A 24,595-nucleotide genomic window follows, 5' to 3' on the forward strand; every position below is an offset into this window, starting at 1 on the left:
TATTGCCATTCTTTCACTGTTGCTGGGTTGAAATCTTGCAATTCCCTCCCTTACAGTACTGTGTGTGTACCTGTACCACAGAGACTGCAGCGGTTCAACAAGGCAGCTCATCAGCACCTTCTGAAGGGCTGCTAGAGATGGTAATAAACGCTGGCCTAGCCTGCAAAGCCCACATCCTGTAAATGAAAAACGAACTTGTCCACACCTGACGTGTTTAAACATGCATGTTCACCAGAAGTTATTGGTTAATGATCAGGCATTCAAGCCCTGCCAGATTCTTCTCCAACACCACCCCAACAACACATCCCTCCCATTGTGCTTGTATGAAACACTTCTTCAAGAGCAATTGTAACTTAATATTTTTAGAACTTAGCTTCATTTGTTCATTTAATTTTATAATTTTATGTTTGAAATAGTCAGTGAGGTAGTAGCTCCAAAATCACCAGTACATTCAGGGTAAGTGGTTGCAACCACCCAATGGAGAAGTGAGGCTTTTTTAGAAATTTACAGCAGAAGCGGAACTGAAATAGTCTTAAGAAAATAGGAAGAACAAACTAGCGGTGTCAACTGTTGGAATTGGTAACTAATCTCCCACAAAGACCATAATGGCTGATTAGGTTTGACTTGTTTTCTTACCAAATTTCCCATTTTTCTCCCCTTCTCAAGGTGGTTTAAATGATGTGGGCGTCCCACCTGAGATCTTTCTTCTTATTTGAGCTGAAGCACTGAGTGTTGGTAGGCTGATGGGAAGGAGGCATTACAGCTGAGCCTAGTTCTGTCTTCCAATGATGTCCTCATGTGCATATTTTCAGCAGAATTTACTGCATAGCTATCAGGAGTGGGCACCCTGGTTGTGTCACCTACTCCTCCACTTCCTCCTCCCGCCCCCAATCCATCCATATGTATGTACGCATGCACACATGGTGAGCTTAATTTAAGAACATAAGAAATAGGAGCAGGAGTAGGCCATCTAGCCCTTTGAGCCTGCCCCGCCATTCAATAAGATCATGGCTGGTCTGTCGTGGCTCAGTTCCACTTTCCCGCCCTCTCCCCATAACCCTCAATCCCCTTGCCTATCAAAAACCTATCAACCCGCGTCTTAAATATATTTAGCGAGGCAGCCTCCACCACTTCAACAGGCAGAGAATTCCAGGGATTCACCACCCTTTGAGTGAAGAAGTTCCTCCTCAACTCTGTTCTAAACCGGCCCCCCTTTATCTTGAGGCTGTGCCCTCTAGTCCTACTGACCTTTCTGAGCGGGAAGAGCCTCTCCACCTCCATCCTACCCATCCCATTCATCATCTTATGTGTCTCAATGAGATCTCCCCTCATTCTTCTAAACTCTAACGAGTACAAGCCTAGTTTATTCAGCCTCTCCTCATAGTTCAACCCCCTCAACTCCGGCATCAGCCTAGTAAACCTCCTCTGCACTCCCTCCAAGGCCAAAATATCCTTGCGTAAGTGCGGCGACCAAAACTGCACACAGTACTCCAGCTGCGGCCTCACCAGTGCCCTGTACAGTTGCAGCAAGACCTCCCTACTTTTATATTCAATCCCCCTCGCTATGAAGGCCAGCATCCCATTAGCCTTCCTGACCACCTGCTGCACCTGTAGGCTGGGTTTTTGCGACTCATGCACAAGGACCCCGAGGTCCCTCTGCACCGTCGCATGCTGCAGTTTTTCACCACATAAGTAATAGTCCTTCCTACCAAAGTGGACAACCTCACATTTGCCAACATTAAATTCCATTTGCCAGTTCCTGGCCCATTCGCCCAGCCTATCTAGATCCTTCTGCAGACTCTCCACGCCCTCCACACAATTTGCCATTCCACCAATCTTGGTGTCATCAGCAAATTTCGACACCACACACTCGGTTCCCTCCTCCAGATCATCGATATAAATGGTAAATAGCTGAGGCCCCAGCACCGACCCCTGGGGCACTCCACTAGTCACCAACCGCCAATCCGAATAGCACCCATTGACCCCCACTCTCTGCCTCCTATTTGACAGCCAATCCCCTATCCACGCTAACACCCTACCCCCAACTCCATGCCCCCTGACCTTCTGTAATAACCTCTCGTGCGGCACCTTATCAAACGCCTTCTGAAAATCAAGAAAGACCACATCCACCGGCTCTCCTCTATCCACCGCCCTAGACACATCCTCATAGAACTCCAATAAATTCATCAGACACGACTTCCCCTTAACGAAACCGTGCTGCGTCTGCTCTATCAAACAATTCTCCTCAAGATGCCTCGTTATTTTCTCCTTGATCACGGATTCTAACATTTTACCTACAACAGACGTTAAACTAACCGGCCTATAACTCCCTGCCTTTTGCCTGCCACCCTTCTTAAACAACGGCGTAACATTAGCCGTTTTCCAATCTTCCGGCACTTCCCCGGAATCCAGCGACGTTTGGAAAATAATCATCAAGGCATCCACTATCACCTCCGCCATTTCTTTCAGAACCCTTGGATGCATTCCATCCGGTCCTGGGGACTTGTCCACAATCAGTCCCTCCAGTCTGTTGAGCACTGCCTCTCTAGTAACAATAATGTCATTCAGGCCCTCCACTCCTACCATCTTTCCATCGCCAACACCCAGCAAATTATTCACGTCCTCCTCCGTGAAGACTGAAACAAAAAAGCTATTCAAGGCCTCAGCCATTTCCCCATCCCCTCCCACTAAGTCCCCCCTCTCATCCTCTAAGGGTCCAACGTTCACCCTAGTCAGCCTCTTCCTTTTTATATATTTATAAAAACTCTTACTATCCTTTTTTATATTAAGTGCTAGCCCAGCTTCATAGTTTATCCTACCCTTCTTTATCAACTTCTTCGTCATTCTTTGTTGATATTTAAACCTCTCCCAATCCTCTTCTCGCCCACTACTCTTAATTTGTAGCTAATCCATGGCTGTGTGGCTGAGATTGAACTGGGAATTTTCCAAGACTGTGGCAGTGTGTTCACCAGCAGTACCATTGAAGAGTATGCACCTTGCTTTTACTGTAATTATTGGACTTGTGTTTTTAGGTATCCCTCCGAGATTTGAGAAGTTTTAAATTGGAGCATGAATTTGATGCTTACTCTGGAAGCCTCTCTGATTTTGATGTACACGGAAACCTGCTGGTGACATGTGGCTTCTCAAATCGAATGAATGGTCTGTCATGTGATAGATTCTTGATGGTGTATGATCTCCGTATGATGCGGGCTATCAGCCCATTGCAAGTTCACGTGGATCCTCTTTTCCTGAGATTTATTCCTACGTACACATCCAGACTAGCAATCATCTCTCAATCAGGTACCTTTCCAAAGGCCAGAATTGTAATGGAGCGTTTATATTGCAGCATTTATAATTATAATAGGAGAGGCTGAATAAACTAAGCTTGTACTCGTGAGAGTTTAGAAGAATGAGGGGAGATCTCATTGAGACATATAAGATGATGAATGGGATGGATAGGATAGAGGTGGAGAGACTCTTCCTGCTCAGAAAGGACAGTAGGACTAGAGGGCACAGCCTCAAGATAAAGGGGGGGCGGTTTAGAACGGAGTTGAGGAGGAACTTCTTCACTCAAAGGGTGGTGAATCTTTGGAATTCTCTGCCCGTTGAAGTGGTGGAGGCTGCCTCGCTAAATATTTTTAAGACGCGGGTTGATGGGTTTTTGATAAGCGAGGGGATTAAGGGTTATGGGGAGAGGGCGGGAATGTGGAACTGAGCCCCGACAGATCAGCCATGATCTTATTGAATGGCGGGGCAGGCTCGAAGGGCTAGATGGCCTACTCCTGCTCCTATTTCTTATGTTCTTATATTGGGAGAACTCCTTTAGCAGTAAGATAGATGATAAATGTCCTAAAAGTGACAAATAATGCACTGGTTTTTACTTAAGGTGAATGTCTGTAATTTGCCTATGAAGGTCAGTTAGAGGTTAATTACTGGGAAACTTTATTTTGGTTTGCAGCCCTCGTAAATCCCCAGTTTCTCCCCAAAATGAAAAAAATCATCAGGAAAGGAATAAATTTCCTTATTATCTACTTAAAAAATAAGCATGGCACTAATTTGCGTGCATGATGGCTGGTCTAAGAGATTTTGCATACAGATTCATTTTTCTGTTACTTCACATTATTGTTAATAATTTAATATCAAACATAAATGGCTGAAGACTCCAAACAGTTTTTAATGTTTGCATATTTTTGTTCAGCTTTTTTTCTTGTCAGTCCTGTTTTTGGTAAAATCTCCTCAGTTTCAACTCTCATAATTTTGCCTGGGATTACTTTGAAATGAATTCCTGACACTTTGTGAATTGTGGATCCTCCATAATGGTGATAATCCAGCAACATTGAAGGAAAAAAAATAAAAAGGATAAGGTGTTTGCAACATAAATTGGAAATATTTAGGAATATATACTTGAGATTTAGAATCAGATTTATAATGGGCTGAAACTCTTCTGTTAGGATTTGACATTGTGAATGGCTTGTAATATGCTCTTAGTCATTTGTCAAGTTTTAAGGTTGCTTCTTGGTTACTGCATGCTCATACAAATCACTTCTGACAATTGTACTGCAGTGGTAACTAGTTATGAGATACATAGCGTGTAGTAGATGAAATGTGAGTTTTAAATACCAGGTGTGCAGCACACCATTTTATTTGATAAAATATTTTGTTTAAACCATGGCTTGTTGCAGTGATGTTTTCCATTTGTTGTTTTGCAGGGCAGTGTCAGTTTTGTGAACCAACAGGCCTTGCAAGCCCAGCAGATATTTTCCACATTAACACTGTAGGACAGCTAGTCATGACATTTGACGTGTCTTCTAGCAAGCAAGCTTTGGTGTTTGGAGATTCTGGAGGATGTGTGCATCTTTGGGCAGACTCACCAGATGCTACATTTAATGCCTACTCCCGTGAGACTGAGTTTCCAATGCCGTGCATGGTAGATACCCTACCACACCTAGACTGGAACGATGATCTCTTGCCTTTATCGCTCATTCCTGTGCCTCTTATCACTGAGTCTTTATTGTCTGACTGGCCTACTGCAAACTGCAGTGTTACACCCAGGTAACTGAAAGTTTATAGTTCGACACTTAAGCACACAAATGCAAGTTTTTAACTTTAACTGACTGAATTTGCTTGCTGTCTAATATGTTGTTTTTCCAGCATTTTGAGGTTTTGCTGTTCACTGTCTTTTTTCAGCAGTTTTTCATTTTAATAACTTTAACCAAGGTCTTATTACTTTAATTGGTAATATTCTCCTTTTTCACCCCGGGAATAAGAAACACACTCGAAAATATGATTTCACCTAAGACACTTGGTTTTACTTTGTCTTCTGCATTTACTTCTATTTCTTGGGTTTCACCATTTATGCCAGTTCGCAGAATCTTAGAATCCCTACAGTGCAGAAGAGACCCATTGAATCTGCACCACCTCTGAAAAACCATCTTACCCAGGCCCTCTCCCTGCAGAAGAGACCCACTGAATCTGCACCAACTCTGAAAAATCATCTTACCCAGGCCCTCTCCCTGCACTATCCCTGTAACCCTAAACATTTACCATGGCTAACCTACACATCTTTGGACAATTGAACCCAGGTCGCTGGAGCTGTGAGGCAACAGTGCTAACCACTGTGCCATCCAATGTATAGGCAATAACATCAAAAACCATCAAATGTAGTGGGAAATTCACAAAAAAATTGACCTACTTGCATGACTTACCTCACCAATAACATGCACTAAGTTCTGTGCTCTCCCTATAAGTGTTGGTCACTGGTTAAGTCAGGATTCGAGGTAACATTGTTCAGCATAAATTGATTTCCCATTCTAAATGTGTTTGCCACTCCATTTTGGATTATTTTCAACCAAGCATCTTATCCTTCAACAAGAGCCTGTCACATAACTTATTCCTAGTCCCCACTGCTGTGAACCTGTCACTAGGCGACGTGTGAGAGGACATTTTTGTGAATCCTCTGCTTATGATTAAGAAAAAAACGCTGATAACTTTAGCTTCTTTGTTCCTTGATCTGCTCGATCAGGATTTGGTTGCAGAATTGTGGGTAAATGTGCAGCCTGTAACAATAGGAAAACTTGTTGGTGTCCAGATGTGGCATGCCACAGGACAGTGTTCCATTTGAGTTCTTAAACTTTGTGACCAACCATTGGATTTATTTTGCATAGGATCTGTGAGAGGTTTAAGTATATTAGAATTGATTTGGTTCTGGTAAAGCCATTTTAATGTGGTTTGTGCCAACAGTGTAATAGAGACGCACAAAAGATCTGGATTTCCCATTTGAAACACTTAAAAATTTTACTGTGGCCGGCACAGTATCAGACTGTATAATTTTTTTCCCTTTTATTTTCCTTACTGTCCATGTATTACATTTTGACTGTAAAATTGAGGAAAATTTGCATGTTCTTTGTATATTCTTTGTGACATAATATTGCCACTGTGCATTAGAATCAGTGTACAATTTATGACAAAATTCCTGGAAAGGAGAGGAAAGCAAACAAAAATATAATCATATTTCTTGTATTATAGAATGCCCAATGTCCTCTATCTCCTTAGAGATCCACAGTTCACTTTGAGGGTCTTGTAATTCCCCAGTAACTAAAAATGGCCAGCTAGTCTCTATTTTAGATTAAATATACTGGTGGTTACTTGATTTCAGACGAGCTCCACCTGTTGATCTCGAAATACTGCGCACCATGAAGAAAGTTGGGTTTATTGGATATGCTCCAAATCCCAAAACAAAGCTGAGAAATCAGGTAAGAGTAAAGAAAATGCACATTTCTGTACTAGTTATTAAATGAGGCAATAGTGGCCTTAATGAATAAATGTTTTGGTATGGAGTTATTGTTTAGTTGGAAAGGTGCTGGCTAAATGAACTATTTTTCATTAAAAAAAACTTTGGAGAAGAATATTATCAAGCTCCCCGAATAATTCATTTCATTCATGGAGTGTGGGCTTAGCTGGCTAGGCCAGCATTTATTGCCCATTTTTATTGCCTTTGAGAAGGTGCTGGTGAACTGCTTTAACCACTGCAGTACATGTGATGTAGGTGCACCCACAGTGCTGTTGGGGAGGGAGTTCCAGGACTTTGAGCCAGCAACATTAAAGGAATAGTGATCTAGTTCCAAATTAGAATTGCAGGTGGCTTGGGGGGAGCTTCCAAATGGTGGTGTTCCCATGTATTTGCTGCCCTTGACCTTCTAGATGGTAGTGATTGTGGGTTTGGCAGGTGCCGTCTAAGGAGCCTTGGTGAGTTTCTGCAGTGCATCTTGTAGACGGTACACACGGCTGTTACTGAGCATCGGTAGTGGAGGGAGTGAATGTTTGTGGAAGGGATGCAAGTGGGCTGCTTTGTCCTGGATGGAGTTTCTTGAGTGTTGTTGGAGCTGTGGGCAAGTGGAGAATATTTCATCACACTCCTAACTGTGCCTTGTAGATGGTGGACGGGAGGTGAGTTACTTGCTGCAGGATTCCTAGCCTCTGACCTGCTGTTTTGATAGTGGAGGATTCAATGATGATAATACCATTGAATGTCAAGGGATGATGTTTAGATTCTCTTTGTTGGAGATGGTCATTGCCTAGTACTTGTGTGGTTTGGGTGTTACTTGCCACTTGTCAGCCCAAGCCTGGATATTGTCCAGGTCTTGCTGCATTTGGACATGGATTTCTTCAGTATGTGAGGAATCGCAAATGGTGTTGGACATTGTGCAATCATCAACAAACACCTCCACTTTTGATCTTATTCTGAAAGAAAGGTCATTGATGCAGCAGCTGAAAGTGCTTGGGCCCCAGGACACTACCATGAGAAACTCCTGCAGACAGAGCCTGGAGCTGAAATGAATGACCTCCAATCACCACAGCCAGCTTCCTTGGCCTGAGGTATGGCTCTAACCAGAAAAGATTTTTCACCCAATTCTGATTGACCGCAGTGTTGCTCAGACTCTTTGATGTCACACTCAGTCAAATGCGGCCTAAACATCAAGGGCAGTCACTTGCGTCTCAACTCTGGAATTTAGCTCTTTTGTCCGTAGAATAGAATCCCTACAGTACAGAAGGAGTCCATTTGGCCCATCGAGTCTGTACCGACCGCAATTCCACCCAGGCCCTATCCCCGTAAACCCACTTATTTATGCTGCGAATCCCCCTGACACTAAGGTAAATTTAACATGGCCAATCCACCTAACCTGCATATCTTTGGACTGTGTGAAGAAACCCACATAGACATGGGGAGAAAGTGCAAATTCTGCACAGACAGTGACCTAAGACCAGAATTTTGAACCAAGTCTGTAATGACATCAGAAGCTGAGTGAACTCAAACTGAGTGTCAGTGAGCAGGTTTTTGCTGAGGAAGTGGCACTTGATAACGCTATTAATGACCTCTTCCATCATCACTGATGATAGAGAGTAAACTGATGGGCAGTAATTGGTTGGGTTGGATTTGTCCTGCTTTTTATGTACAGGACAGGATAATTTTCAGCATTACCAGTGTTCTAGCTGTGCAGCAAGTTCTGGAGTGCACGTCTTCAGTGCTATTGCTGGAATATTGTCAAGGCCTATATCCTTTGCCGGATCCAGTGCCTTCAGTCATTTCTTGATGTCAAATTGGCTGAAGACTGACATCTGTGATGCTGGGAAGTTGCTGAGGAGACTGAATTGGATCAACCACTTAGCATTTCTGGTTGAAGATTGTAGCAAATGCTTCAGCCTCATCTTTTACACTGATGTCAAAATGTTTTTTTCCCCTCTTGTTAGTTCCCTCACCACCTGATGCAGGACTTGATCAACTCAGGTGCAACCAAGCCACTTTTGGTGATGACATTGAAGTCCCCCACCCAGAGTACATTCTGCACTCTTGCCAGCTCAGTGCTTCCTCCAAGTGATGCTCAATATGGAGGAGTACTGATTCATCAGCTGAGCATGTGGTGATTAGCAGGAGGTTTTCTTGTCCATGTTTGACCTGGTGCCATGTGACTTCATGGGAACCAGAGTCGGTGTTGAGGACTTCCAGGGCAACTCCCTTCAGACTGTACTATTGTACTGTCATCTCTGCCTTATTGGTGGGACTTTGTGGGGTCCGGCATCGATGTTGAGGAATCCAGGGCAGCTCCCTCCCGACTGTCCATCACTGTGTAGCCACCTCTGCTGTGTCCTCCTGCCCATTGAACAGGACATATCCAAGGATGGTGGTGGCGGTGTCTGAGAAATATCTGTAAGGTATCGTTTGGTGAGTATAATTAAGTCAAACTTGACTAGTCTGTGAGACAGCTTTCCCAATTTTGGCACAAGCCCCTAGATATTGGTAAGCAGGATTTTGCAGGGTCGATAGGGCTGGATTTTTCACTGTTGTTTCTGGTGCCTAGGTTGATGCCGGATGGTCTGTCCGGTTTTATTTCTTTGAGAATTTTTAGCATTTGAATGCAACTGAATGGCTCGCTAGATCATTTTGGAAGATATTTAAGAGTCAACTGCATTGTTGTGGGCCTGCAGTTACACGTAGGCCAGACCAGGTAAGGACATCAGATTTCCATCCCTAAAGAACATCAGTGAACCAGTTCAACAAAGGCCATCATTACCTTTAATTCCTGATTTTCTTTTTATTGAATTCAAATTCCAGGAGATTTGAACCCTGGGTTTCTGGATTACTAGTCCAGCGACAATACCACTACACCACTACCTCCCCTCAGTCATTTCTCAGTCATGTAGAAAAGATTCTTGATTCATTTTGTGGTCTATGTTGAGGTACCTGGGATGGCAGTGGAGACTGCAGTTGGCCTCAGTTCCCTTGGGCAAAAGACCAGAAGACCTTTAATGGTTCTCATGCCTACTTGCTGTCCAGCAAATGCTGCCAAAATGTAAGTGGCGTTCAGATGAATACAATAGGCCTCAGTTGTGAGGTCCCTTATGGTTAAAAAACCTGTTGTAATTCACAGTTTAGTTTACATATGAAGAATGGTTATTGAAGGGAAGTTGACATGCAATCTTGCCCGCAGTGGAGGCATGCTGTGCCTCCATTGCGCAGGCAAAGATGGGCAATTTAGAGGTCATAGAGTCATAAAGGTTTATAGCGTGGAAACAGGCCCTTCAGCCCAACTTGTTCATGCCCACCTTTTTTTTTAAACCCTTAAGCTAATCCCAATTGCCCGCACTTGGCCCATATCCCTCTATACGTGTAACTATCTAAATGCTTTTTAAAAGACAAATTGTACCTGCCTCTACTACTATCTCTGGCAGCTTGTTCCAGATACTCACCACCCTCTGTGTGAAAGAATTTCCCCTCTAGACACTTTTGTATCTCTCCCCTCTCACCTTAAACGTATGTCCTCTAGTTTTAGACTCCCCTACCTTTGGGGAAAAGATATTGACTATCTAGCTGATCTGTGCCCCTCATTATTTTATAGACCTCTATAAGATCACCCCTCAGCCTCCTACGCTCCAGAGAAAAAAGTCCCAGTCTATCTAGCCTCTCCTTACAACTCAATCCATCAAGCCCTGGTAGCGTCCCAGTACATCTTTTCTGCACTCTTTCTAGTTTAATAATATCCTTTCTATAATAAGGTGATCAGAATTGCACACAGTATTCCAAGCGTGGCCTTACCAATGTTTTGTACAACTTCAACAAGACGTTCCAACTCCTGTATTCAATGTTCTGACCGATGAAACCAAGCATGCCGAAAGCCTTCTTCACCACTCTGTCCACCTGTGACTCCACTTTCAAGGAGCTATGAACATGTACCCCTATATCTCTTTGTTCTGTAATTCTCCCCAGTGCCCTGGTTCAGTCTACCAAAATGCATCACCTCACATTTGTCTAAATTAAACTCCATCTGCCATTCTTCAGTCCACTGGCCCAGTTGATCAAGATCCCGTTGCAATTGGAGATAATCTTCACTGTCCACTAAGCCACCAATCTTAGTGTCATCTGCAAACTTACTAACCATGCCTACTATATTCTCATCCAAACCATTAATATAAATGACAAATAACAGTGGACCCAGCACTGATCCCTGAGGCACACCGCTGGTCACAGGCCTCTGGTTCGAAAAACAACTCTCTACAACCACTCTCTGGCTTCTGTCAAGAAACCAATTTTGTATCTTAGAACATAGAACATTACAGCGCAGTACAGGCCCTTTGGCCCTCAATGTTGCGCCGACCTGTGAAACCAATCTAAAACCCATCTAACCTACACTATTCCAATGTCATCCATATGTTTATCCAGTGACCATTTAAGTGCCCTTAATGTTGGCGAATCCACAACTGCTGCGGGCAGGGCATTCCACGCTCTTACTACTCTCTGAGTAAAGAACCTACCTCTGACATCTGTCCTATATCTATCACCCCTCAATTTAAAGCTATGTCCCCTCGTGCTAGCCATCTCCATGCGAGGAAAAAGGCTCTCACTGTCCACCCTATCTAATCCTGTGACCATTTTATATGCCTCTATTAAGTCACCTCTTAACCTTCTTCTCTCTAACGAAAATAGCCTGAAGTCCCTCAGCCTTTCCTCATAAGACCTTCCCACCATTCCAGGCAATATCCTGGTAAACCTCTTCTGCACCCTTCCCAATGCTTCCACATCCTTCCTGTAATGTGGCGACCAGAACTGTACGCAATACTCCAAGTGCGGCCGCACCAGAGTTTTGTACAGCTGCAACAAGACCTCATGGCTCCAAAACTCAATCCCTCTCCCAATAAAAGCTAACACACCGTACGCCTTCTTAACAACCTTATCAACCTGGGTGCCAACTTTCAGGGATCTATGTGCATGGACACCAAAATCTCTCTGCTCAACCACAGTACCAAGTAACTTGCCATTAGCACAGTACTCTGTATTCCTGTTACTCCTTCCAAAGTGAATCACTTCACACTTTTCTGCATTAAACTCCATTTGCCGCCTCTCAGCCCAGTTCTGCAGCTTATCTATGTCCCCCTGTAACCTGCAACATCCTTCCACATTGTCCACAACTTCACCAACTTTAGTGTCATCTGCAAATTTACTAACCCATCCTTTTACGCCCTCATCCAGGTCATTTATAAAAATGACAAACAGCAGTTGCCCCAAAACAGATCCTTGCAGTACACCACTAGTAACTGAACTCAAAGATGAACATTTCCCATCAACCACCACTTTCTGTCTTCTTACAGCTAGCCAAGTCCTGATCCAAACTGCTAAATTACCCTCAATCCCATGCCTCCGTATCTTCTGCAATAGCTTACTGTGGTGAACCTTGTCAAACGCTTTACTGAAATCCATGTACACCACATCAACTGCTTTACCCTCATCCATCTCTTTGGTCACCTTCTCAAAGAACTCAATAAGGTTTGTGAGACATAACCTACCCTTCACAAAACCATGCTGACTGTCCCTAATCAAATTATTCCTTTCTGGATGATTATAAATCCTATCTCTTATAATCCTTTCCAAAACTTTGCCCACAACAGAAGTAAGGCTCACCGGTCTATAATTACCAGGGTTGTCTCTACTCCCCTTCTTGAACAAGGGGACAACATTTGCTATCCTCCAGTCTTCTGGCACTATTCCTGTAGACAATGACGACCTAAAGATCAAAGCCAAAGGCTCTGCAATCTCCTCCCTACCCTACCAGAGAATCCTAGGATAAATCCCATCTGGCCCAGGGGACTTATCTATTTTCATACTTTCCAGAATTGCTAGCACCTCCTCCTTATGAATCTCAATCCCATCTAGTCTAATGGCCTGTACCTCAGTATTCTTCTCGACAACATTGTCTTTTTCCTGTGTGAATACTGATGAAAAAAATTCATTTAGCGCCTCTCCTATCTCTTCGGACTCCACGCACGACTTCCCACTACTGTCCTTGGCTGGCTGTAATCCTACCCTAGTCATTCTTTTATTCCTGACATATCTATAGAAAGTTTTAGGGTTTTCCTTGATCCTGTCTGCCAAAGACACCTCATGTCCCCTCCTGGCTCTTCTGAGCTCTCTCTTTAGGTCCTTCCTGGCTAACTTGTAACTCTCAAGCTCCCTAACTGAGCCTTCACGTCTCATCTTGACATAAGTCTCCTTCTTCCTTTTCACAAGAGATTCAACTTCTTTAGTAAACCATGGTTCCCTCACTCGACCACTTCCTCCCTGCCTGACAGGCACATACTTACCACGGACTCGCAGTAGGTGTTCCTTGAACAAGCTCCACATTTCAATTGTGCCCATCTCCTGCAGTTTCCTTCCACATCCTACGCATCCTAAATCTTGCCTAATCGCATCATAATTTCCTTTCCCCCAGCTATAACTCTTAGCTACTGTCTTCATCTTTAACCTGTTTTTCTTTGGCACTTGAAGCAATTTTATAATCTGCCACTTCAGGATACTTTTTAAATTGCTAATTTTATAGAGAAAACAAGTTTAAATTAATTTAACAGTTCTTCTGGATTGTTTGACCTCCGAAGGGGTCCCAGAGATGGTGGTTGGGGTCACAAGCTCAGCCTCCTCCAAGGTAGCAATAACAGTTGGAGGGGAGACTCAGGCTGGACAGCCCTGGGCTCACTGACTGCTTGTTAAGAAGTGGTGGGGTAGACGGTGATCCCAAAGCACCTTTCGACTTTGGGAAATGTTTTGAGTGGCGAGTGCTTAGCAGGCCTGGTATGATTGTGCATGATTGGTGCCGGCTTGGGCTGTTAAGTGTAATTCAGTGACAATGTGGTATAAACCAGCAGTTCACGCGGCTAATGAGAGTTCAGCTTTAAACTACTGTGTTTTTGCTTCTATCTGCCTGACGTACACCAAAGGCTGGTTAGAATATAGAATGCATTACTGCAAGAAGCTATGGCTATTTAAGAAGAATTTAGATGAATACCTCAAATATCGTAGGTTAGGTGGATTAGCCATGGTAAATGCATGGGGTTATAGGGAAAGGGCAGAGGGAAGAGCCTGGGTGGGATGCTCTTTTGGAGAGTCGGTGCTGACTCGATGAGCTGGATTGCCTCTTTCTGCATAAGAAATAGGAGCAGGAGTAGGCCATCTAGCCCTTCGAGCCTGCCCCGCCATTCAATAAGATCATGGCTGATCTGTCGCTGCTCAGTTCCACTTTCCCGCCCTCTCCCCATAACCCTTAATCACTGTAGGGATGCACTGTAATACACTGTAGGGATTCTATGGTTCTATTGAAGGGAAAGAGCAGAGAGGTGGCAGGGGATGGTGGAGGAATTGGATTAGTGCAGTTTGATCAAATGTAGTGCCAGCACAGGCTGATATGCTGAATGGCCCTAGCTACTGTAGATATGATATTCTCGATGCTGTTCTGCCTCTCGAGCAATATCAATCATCAGTGAACTCTCTTCATTGCTACTTGTGAAGCAGAAACTATATTGGTGGACCAAGTAACATCAGTGTGCAAATAACGAATGTGAAGCGGTGACTTGCGTTGATAAACTTGAGGTGGGTGTGTGGTTTTGTTGCTGCCATCTGCGGTTACGTTAATTTCAAGTATTAAAAGGGGGTCACATTGGAAAATAATTTGGGAAGCACTTGTGTTATTAATAATATTCATCTCCTCTCCTGGGTCTTTTCCATTTTGTTCGGCAGCTGCAGAGCACCTGATCTCAGACTTCTAATTAAAGATATTATGCAGTTCCAAGTTATGACAGAAGGATCCAGGGTAACAACTATGAATTTTCCTGCAAGGAAGCCCCAAACGTATGGTCAGGCTGGGATGAGAACTCTGTGCAGTTGTGGGCATGACCCTGAGTGATACAGCTCATATGTGTCACAACATACCATGCTATAACCTCTTGTAACCTTCCAGCAGAAATGGCATGTGGGGAAAGTCCAGTTTTATTTGTTTTGAATTCTTAAGCATTTGCTGGACTGGTGTGTTTGGATTAAGTGGACCAGTTTGTTTCATAGGGAATTGAGTGCAAAGCTTTTGTTGTGGCACATCCACATTGGTGCAAGCTAAATCAATATTTGTGGTTTAAAAAGTGGCAGCTTTTAAATTTGCCAAATTAGAGTCTTATGATTTTACTTCTTTATGCCTTTTTTTGCTCCAAGTACTGACTTTATGGCTGTATGGGAACCAGCAACCCTTGAGTTGCTCCCAAGTGGCCACTGTCCATGTATGCACCTAGACAGTAAGTGTCAGCAAACATTTCACCACAGAAGCGTAACTGCCCAGTTTAATTCTGCGCACGTGCATTTTCTGGCCGATTTCACTGGATAAGGAATCCTGACATTACTTTTCCTTCCTTGGTTAATGCTAATTGTAGTTCTCCTCCAACTGCTGTCCAAGCTAAGGTCAGCTAACTTGACACAGCCCAGGAAAAAAATGATGTATGCTGTTCCGTGACTTCCAGTTTAGTCATACAATGGGTTCATTGTTAACCGCTGGGCCATTAGCAGAACTCATTGTGCGTTTGATGTGTCTAATTATTCATTGAAGTAAGTTACCTGTTTATAGGTTCCATATAAACTGAAGGAAATGGATGCAGAATTTGACAGCTACAATCAAATCCCTGAGTCTCCTATTGGAAGGGAGGAAGAGCCTCATCTATACATGGTGCCAAAGAAATATCGAAAGGTCTGACTCAAATAAATTATAATAGTTGTTTGGTAGTATAGAACTTGAATATTGTTGAAAAGAGAGACATGTGGCTGAAGCTTCTGGTCTTGCATGCATCCAGACAAATGGAAGAATGCCCTAATTTCAAACAATCACACCAATTTATACTATAGAAAGAAAGGTGCTGACTGGTTGGCAAGTTGACTCTGGCTAATATGTTGCCACAGAGAAAGCAATGGGGAAATATAGGCTCCCCAAGCTCCTGGGTAATTCAAAAAAAGCTGCAGGGCTTGAACATATTACTTTTGTTTGCAGAGAACAGGGATCTCTGCATGTGAATGTATGTTGCTTCCAGCGTTAAGAACTCACCTGTTTGTTAGTGCAGCTATTAGTGCACACAGGATTGTTCACCAAGCCTCAACACAGAATTGCATCTAACAGTAGATGTTTTTTGAGTTTTGCAAATGGAGCCTAGTTGAATACGGTTTGTATACCGCCTATTCTGGACAGCCCAAGGAACATGCTGTTTAATTTGATTAGGGGCGTACCAGGCATTGCACTGAAACTCATGGACAACGTTGCTCAGTTGTGTGGTAGGCTTGAAAGTCTTTTGGACTCTCAGCAGCATCCTGTTAGTGGAAATTACCACTCACGTAGCTACAACTTGTCAATCAATCAACACTCTTTTCTCTTGCAATATTAATTGTTGTAATTGTTTAGCCTGATGAGTAGAAGACAAAAACTTTGGTCAGCGTGTCTCTCTTTTCAGCAATATTCAAGAGATCATTGTGTAGACTATATAATAAGAACATAAGAAATAGGAGCAGGAGTAGGCCATCTAGCCCTTCGAGCCTGCCCCGCCATTCAATAAGATCATGGCTGATCTGTCGTGGCTCAGTTCCACATTCCCGCCCTCTCCCCGTAACCTTTAATCCCCTCGCTTATCAAAAACCCATCAACCCGCTTCTTAAAAATATTTAGCGAGGCAGCCTCCACCACTTCAACGGGCAGAGAATTCCAGAGATTCACCACCCTTTGAGTGAAGAAGTTCCTCCTCAACTCCGTTCTAAACCGCCCCCCCTTTATCTTGAGGCTGTGCCCCCTAGTCCTACTGTCCTTTCTGAGCGGGAAGAGTCTCTCCACCTCTATCCTATCCATCCCATTCATCATCTTGTATGTCTCAATGAGATCTCCCCTCGTTCTTCTAAACTCAAACGAGTACAAGCCTAGTTTATTCAGCCTCTCCTCATAGCTCAACGCCCTCAACTCCGGTATCAGCCTAGTAAACCTCCTCTGCACCCCCTCCAAGGCCAAAATATCCTTGCGTAAGTGCGGCGACCAAAACTGCACACAGTACTCCAGCTGCGGCCTCACCAATGCCCTATACAGCTGCAGCAAGACCTCCCTACTTTTATATTCAATCCCCCTCGATATGAAGGCCAGCATCCCATTAGCCTTCCTGACCACCTGCTGCACCTGCAGGCTGGGTTTTTGCGACTCATGCACAAGGACCGCGAGGTCCCTCTGCACCGTTGCCTGCTGCAGTTTTTCGCCCCGTAAGTAATAGTCCTTCCTACCATTATTCCAACCAAAGTGGACCACCTCACACTTGCCAACATTAAATTCCATTTGCCATTTCCTGGCCCATTCGCCCAGCCTATCTAGATCCTTCTGCAGACTCTCCACACCCTCCGCGCAATTTGCCGTTCCACCAATCTTGGTGTCATCAGCAAATTTCGGCACTATACACTCGGTTCCCTCCTCCAGATCATCTATATAAATGGTAAATAGCTGAGGCCCCAGCACCGACCCCTGGGGCACTCCACTAGTCACCAACCGCCAATCCGAATAGCACCCATTAACCCCCACTCTCTGCCTCCTATTTGACAACCAATCCTCTATCCACGCTAACACCCTACCCCCAACTCCGTGCCCCCTTACCTTCTGCAATAACCCCTTGTGAGGTACCTTGTCAAATGCCTTCTGAAAATCAAGAAAGACCACATCCACCGGCTCTCCTCTGTCCACCGCCCTAGACACATCCTCATAGAACTCCAATAAATTTGTCAGACACGACTTCCCCTTAACGAAACCATGCTGCGTCTGCTCTATCAAGCAATTCCCCTCAAGATGCCTCGCTATTTCCTCCTTGATGACGAATTCTAACGTTTTACCTACAACAGACGTTAAACTAACTGGCCTACAATTCCCTGCCTTTTGCCTGCCACCCTTCTTAAACAACGGCGTAACATTAGCCATTTTCCAATCTTCCGGCACTTCCCCGGAATCCAGCGACGTTTGGAAAATAACCACCAAGGCATCCACTATCACCTCCGCCATTTCTTTCAGAACCCTTGGATGCATTCCATCCGGTCCTGGGGACTTGTCCACAATCAGCCCCTCCAGTCTGTCGAGCACCGCCTCTCTAGTAACAATAATGTCATTGAGACCGTCCAGTCCTACCACCTTTCCATCGCTAACACCCGGCAAATTATTCACATCCTCCTCCGTGAAGACAGAAACAAAAAAGTTATTCAAGACCTCGGCCATTTCCCCATTCCCTACCACTAAGTCCCCCCTCTCATCCTCTAAGGGTCCAACGTTCATATATAGTTTGTGACTAACTGTTTGGATGTCTCTTGTAGTATATGGAAATTTAGGGCTATATTATTACAGGCATTACATTAAAGGAATCTAAGGGGATGTGATGGAATATTTCTAAATGATAAGCTAACTGTCATGACCTCTTCCTCAAACCTCAGTCATTGTGTTTGTAGACTCTCTGTTCTGGAACAAGAAGATTATACCGTCGTGGGATAGTCTTGAACAGAAACTCATGTTGGGGGAGTGGAACATTGAGGGACCTTGTCCTGAACTTTGAGTTTCGTCAGGGAGATAATGTGACTGGAAGTGATGGGTGTACCCCTGAGTTAAACTAGTACTTTGATGCTTCCATCAACCTTGTGATTTGCGTCAGACCTTTCACCTTGGCCAGCAGCCCCTCATCCCTTATGTTACAGTGATGTCCAGATTGATCTATAATTCCCCTGCTTTGGGGATTTAATAATGGGTCTGCATTATTAAGACTAAATAGGAGCAGTTACTTATGTGTTTTTTGTTTAAAGTATTGGTTTGATTATGAAGAAATCTTTTGAATGTATGACATCTGCCTAAATTATTTAGCGGTTTACTTGTGTATATATATTTGTTTAGGTTACTATAAAATACTCAAAACTTGGTTTGGAAGACTTTGATTTCAAACACTACAACAAGACGCTGTTTGCAGGTCTGGAGCCACATATTCCCAATGCTTACTGCAACTGCATGATTCAGGTCAGAGATGCTCTTCCAATCTCTCATTGCCTTATAAATTGTCGACAGTTTTATGTGAAAAATAGAAAGAACACAATTCCGGTTTTAGCTTCATCAAAACTAACATTGTTAACAAATGTAAATGTAGATAGAGTTGTGATCTTAGCCAGTAAGAAACTAAGCATTTTCTCCCCATTCTATGGTACTATATGTTGGTACTCTTTGTGTAATTCAATAAATATAATTTTAAGAATGTTGTGTAATTTGTGACTATGCAAGTGCGAGTTCATTTTGCATAATGTGCTGAGTGGAGGATATTCGAAATCAAACTATAGTTACTTCTAACTTTAGTGTTTTTGAAGTTAATTTAATTTGCATGCCTTTGGGCAGAAGAGTGCATCATTCTTCACTGGTGTTAATGAATGTTATGACTGGTGCAGTTGTACTTTCACCTTGAATATGGGCAGGGTAGAGGGAGCTTTTCTCTTTTTCTTGTTTGAGTGTACGTATTGGAACAGTAAGTTCCTGATCTGGAAATTTCAATCTGTTTTCTTTTTTCCTCTGTCGCTCTTCTTCTGTTACAGGTGCTGTATCTGCTGGAGCCCATTCGTTGCCATGTTCAAAATCATCTGTGTCAGAAGGAGTTTTGCTTGGGTTGTGAGCTCGGATTTCTGTTTCACATGCTTGATCTTTCAAGAGGCGACCCATGCCAGGTATATAATTATTAAATCAGTTCAGTAAGATGAACTTGGCCTGTGTGCAATATCCCCTATATTTTTTTTCTGGTGTGCACAGGCAACTTGTTTTAAGTGAGCAGCTGCCTTTTTTTGTGCCTGGATGCACAGACACAGTAATTGAAGGAGGTGATTTGTGTGCAGCGGGTGCTGAGACTTTGACGTCACCATGCAGTTTAGAGGGAACATTACTTGTGTCCACTTAGACTAGATCTTTGAGCATGCCACCTATAGCATGGATTGTTCTAATTGTTCCTTATTAAACAGAGTTGCTGCCCACCTTTTGTATATTTTGAACAAATAAACAAAAAGTTACAAATGCTGGAGGTGGAAACGGAAAATACTGGAAACACTTTGAAGTTGTTATTGGAAACAACAGACAAGTATATGTTTACATTTTTTTGTCTGTTCGCAAGAAGATTTGCAATCAAAACAGAAAGTGAAGTCTGATCTAAAGCTTTTTCTTCTTTTAAATCTCTCATTCCCCTCCTCAGAAATTAGCCTTCTTTAAAATGATTTTTAAAATATTAATGATTAAAATGTTAAAAGTTTAAGGATTAAATTCAACCAAGAATGTATTAGTTAGCTGTAGTTTAATATTGTATGGGAAGTATAGTTCTGAAATTCATGAAAGTGAATTTGAAACAAGGTTTGTTCATGACATCTAGTAACAGAAACCCACAAACAAGCACTGAAAGTAATAATAATCTGGAAGTGTAGACGTGGGCTGTGGTACTTTTGTTATGATTGTTTTTCTCACTGGATGTTGGTGAATTTAGCAAATATGTTAATGTCATTAAAGTGAAATATTTAACTACAGTTCAATTCTGCAATTAAAACACAAAATACAAAGCTGGTTAATCAATAGTTGAAAAATAAAAGTAGCCTGATGTACTATGTTTTGATGAAGGGTCCCTCTCAAAAAATGTTAGTGTTTCAGATGCTAAATGGTATGATTAATATTTAGAGTTTTAAATAGATTTCCACATTTTCTGCACTTTGCAATTAAATTTCATTTTAGGATCATGCGAGCCTCTTACTTTCTTACTCCCTTGTCTCTCTGAGCCACACACCTCCTGCAGGTTATAGGATGGCTCAACAGCATGTAAGCTACATCTGTCAGGCTTGTTCTGAATAGCCACAGAAAGCAGTAGAAAAATGATTCTGGTTTTCCTTCTGTCCCCGTGGTGAAATGCCAAACCTCTCAACTTGGTGTAGCAGCCTTATTGAGATTGGGAGTAGCAGTTTAGGTCATCAGTCTCGTATCCTGCTACTTTGCCAAATATAGCAATTTTGTATTGCACATTCTGTATTGTTGTTATCATTTAAAGCTTTTATTGCAAATATAAAGCATTCTAGGTTAAACAGAATCTTGTGTGTGTAACTGCCATTTCTTTTTTCTTATTGGACAAGGAGGTTGCCTGAACTGGAGAGTTTTAGATATGAGGAGAGGTTGGACAAACTTGAATTGTTTTCACTGGAAAGGCAGAGGCTGAGGGGCAACTTGATCATAGAATCTTTACAGTGCAGAAGGAAGCCATTCAGCCCATTGAGTCTGCACCAACAACAATCCCACCCAGGCCCTATCCCCGCAACCCAACACATTTAACCTACTAATCTCTCTGACGCAACCCCCCCAAACACTAAGGGTTAATTTAGCATGGCCAATCAACCTAACCCACGTATTTTTGGACTGTGGGAGGAAACCGGAGCACCCAGAGGAAACCCATGCAGGCACAGGGAGAATGTGCAAACTCCACACAGACAGTGACCCAAGCCAGGTATTAAACCTGCGTCCCTGGTGCCGTGCCATCTACAAAATTGTGAGGGGCATACACAGGGTGGATAGTCAGGGGCATTGACCCAGGGTGTAAGGGTCAACTACAAGAGGGCACAGGTTTAAGGTGAGAGGTGGTAAGTTTAAGGGAGAGGTGCAGGGAAAGTTTTTCACACAGGGTGATGGGTGCCTCGAACGCGCTGCCAGTGGAGGTGGTGGAAGCAGGCACATTAGCAACATTCAAGGCGTATCTTGAAAGGCACATGAACGGGAGGGGAACAGAGTGGTAGAAACCACGTATCAGTGCAGGCTTATTTCACATTACATTGCAATAGTTGTTTATTCTAATAACCACTTTTCAAACAGTGATGGGATCATTAAGTGCAACTGAATTTGCTTGAACATCTCAACAGCACCACCTACTGTTTTGTCATGGAATTATTTTGCATTGGTATGCAGCAGTTATCCCTAAATCCATTGGATTTTGTATGCTGTTTATTTTTCACAGTCATTGTTGGCTCCAAAGTGACATTTCCAACAATGGAAGATCAGAACCTCAGTGGACCTACCTTGACAATGTTGATGAGTCTGATGGGCCTCCAGTGCACTTGGGTGCCGCCCATAATTAGCCAGCCATGCTGCTCATTAATAGAGGGGTGGATTTAGGTTGGGATCCTCCTCCTTGCTCAAGATAACACAGAAACCCAATGCTCTCATGTAGTGGTAGACTTCTCGTTGTTCAAGTAAGTCCAATCTGTAAGTGATTTCATCATCTTCATTGAGCCCTTTCATGACTGAAGAGTCCGATGCATCCACAAAGCTGGTAGTTCATGTTGTCATTGTTGGTGCTTGGGGCACTTCTGCAGCTGTGCCTTCCTCTGGGCATATTAAATGTTGTGAGTTTGGTGTAGATGATCCTCAAAATATGATGAACCAAAGGTTGCAGTATTTTCCCAAAAGAGGTAATCTGCAATGCAGAAATTCATAAGGCTCGCCAAATGATACAAGGATACCTGCAAAAACGGAGCCTGGCAAGAACCTAATGCAGGTTCTTGGTGGGAAACATGTACTGTGGTGATGAGCAGTACAGTCTTGTATATTTAAAGCCCCCGTGCAGACTTGGCGCTTGTCAAATTTTGACTATTGCCACTCTATAGATTTGGTAAATGGCGTATGTCCCTGTATGGAGTGTGTTTGGGAAATCAGAAACTCTCGTGGTTTGGCAACACTATGTTGTGGAGATGGGATTTTCTTATATGCTTGATGAATGGCTGGCCATATACCAGAAAACATTTTGTATGCTCCCAGCTGATATTACCACTGGACAGTCGGCTCCCAGAGTGGAACCCAGCTCGATAGATCCTAACTTTTATTTTTTGTTTAGAGATGTGGATGAACAGAGTTGCAGGAGTGCTGGTTGATGTTGTTCAACAATTAAATAAGAACATAAGAAATAGGAGCAGGAGTAGGCCATCTAGCCCTTCGAGCCTGCCCCGCCATTCAATAAGATCATGGCTGATCTGTCGTGGCTCAGTTCCACATTCCCGCCCTCTCCCCAGAACCCTTAATCCCCTCGCTTATCAAAAACCCATCAACCCGCGTCTTAAAAATATTTAGCGAGGCAGCCTCCACCACAATTCTGCCAAGCCTTTGGCCTTTTCAAGCTCTGTGGATGGCTTTGATTTCCTGCAGTTCATCATTAATCCTGAACCCTTCCTTGATGATTATAATCATGATTTTGTGATGTTATATCTTATCCTGACAGGGGCGATTGACTTTCTTTTTCTGATTGGCAGTCAGTGACTAGTGGAGTTCCACAGAGATCTGTGCTGGGACCCCAACTGTTCACATTATATATTAATGATTTGGAAAAGGGAACGGAATGTATTATCTCCAAATTTGTAGATGATGCAAAGTTGGGTGGGAGGGTGAGCTGTGAGGAGGATGCAGAGATGCTTCAGTGTGATTTGGACAGGCTGTGTTTGGGCATCCGCATGGCAGATGCAGTATAATGTGGATAAATGTGAGGTTATCCACTTTGGTAGCAATAATAGGAAGACAGATTATCATTTGAATTGATGTAAGTTGAGAGAGGTGGATACTCAACGAGAACTTGTTGCCTTCGTGCATCAGTCGCTGAAAGGAAACATGCAGGTATAGCAGGCAGTAAAGAAGGCAAATGATATGTTGGCCATCATAGCGAGAGGAATTGTGTATAGGAATAGGGATGTTTTGCTGCAATTGTATAGGGCATTGGTGAGGCCACACCTGGAGTATTGTGTACAGTTTTGGTGCTCTTATCTGAGGAAGGATGTCCTTGCTATAGAGGAAATATAGCAAAGGTTTACCAGGCTGATCCCTGGGATGGCAGGTCTGTCATATGAGGAGAGACTAAATCACACTTTTCCACATTGTATTCCATCTGCCACTTCTTTGCCCACTCTCCTAGCCTCTCCAAGTTCTTCTGCAGTCCCCCTGCTTCCTCAATACTACCTGTCCTTCTACATATCTTTATATCATCTGCAAACTTAGTAACAGTGCCTTCTTCTAAATTGTTAATGTATATTGTGAAAAATTGTGGTCCCAGCACTGACCCCTGAGGCACACCACTAGTTACCAGCTGCCATCCTGAAAAAGACCCCTTTATCCCCACTCTCTGCCTTCTGCCAGTCAGTCAATCCTCTATCCGTGCCAGGATCTTACCCATGATGTGGATATGCCGGCGTTGGACTGGGGTAAACACAGTAAAAAGTCTGACAACACCAGGTTTGTCTAAGGCCAGAAACCTCCATTCACCTGACGAAGGGACTAACCCCGAAATCTAGTGAGTGTACTATCAAATAAATCGGTTGGACTTAAACCTGGTGTTGTCAGACTTTTTACCAGGATCTTACCCTTAACACCATGGGCTCTTAACTTATTTAACAGTCTCCTATGCCGCATCTTGTCAAAGGCCTTCTGGAAATCTAAATAAATCACATTCACTGGTTCTCCTTTATCTAGCTTCCTTGATACCTCCTCAAAGAACTCTAACAGATTTGTCAGACATGACCTCCCCTTGATGAAGCCGTGCTGACTCAGTCCTATTTTATCATGAACTTCCAAGTACTATGCAATCTCATCTTTAATAATGGATTCTAAACTCATGCCAATCCACCTAACCTACACATCTTTGGACGCTAAAGGGCAATTTGGCATGGTCAATTCACCACCTAACCTACACATCTTTGGACTGTGGGAGG

At 43.3% G+C, this 24,595-nt stretch overlaps 1 protein-coding gene across 8 annotated transcripts in view; it reads left to right on the top strand.

The window, feature by feature from the left end:
• Positions 1-24,595, top strand: part of pan2 (poly(A) specific ribonuclease subunit PAN2) — a 145,956-nt gene that overhangs the window by 20,299 nt on the left and 101,062 nt on the right. For all 8 annotated transcript variants that reach the window (XM_080218084.1, XM_080218083.1, XM_080218087.1 and 5 more), the window contains 6 exons: positions 3,033-3,300; positions 4,710-5,052; positions 6,656-6,752; positions 15,429-15,548; positions 18,744-18,863; positions 19,427-19,555. In XM_080218084.1, the coding sequence (XP_080074210.1) occupies positions 3,033-3,300; positions 4,710-5,052; positions 6,656-6,752; positions 15,429-15,548; positions 18,744-18,863; positions 19,427-19,555 (1,077 nt within the window). The remainder of the gene's footprint in view (positions 1-3,032; positions 3,301-4,709; positions 5,053-6,655; positions 6,753-15,428; positions 15,549-18,743; positions 18,864-19,426; positions 19,556-24,595) is intronic.

This window comes from Carcharhinus amblyrhynchos, chromosome X (genome assembly GCF_965287045.1).
Source record: "Carcharhinus amblyrhynchos chromosome X, sCarAmb.v2.hapA, whole genome shotgun sequence".
In the NCBI taxonomy this organism is placed as follows: domain Eukaryota; kingdom Metazoa; phylum Chordata; class Chondrichthyes; order Carcharhiniformes; family Carcharhinidae; genus Carcharhinus; species Carcharhinus amblyrhynchos.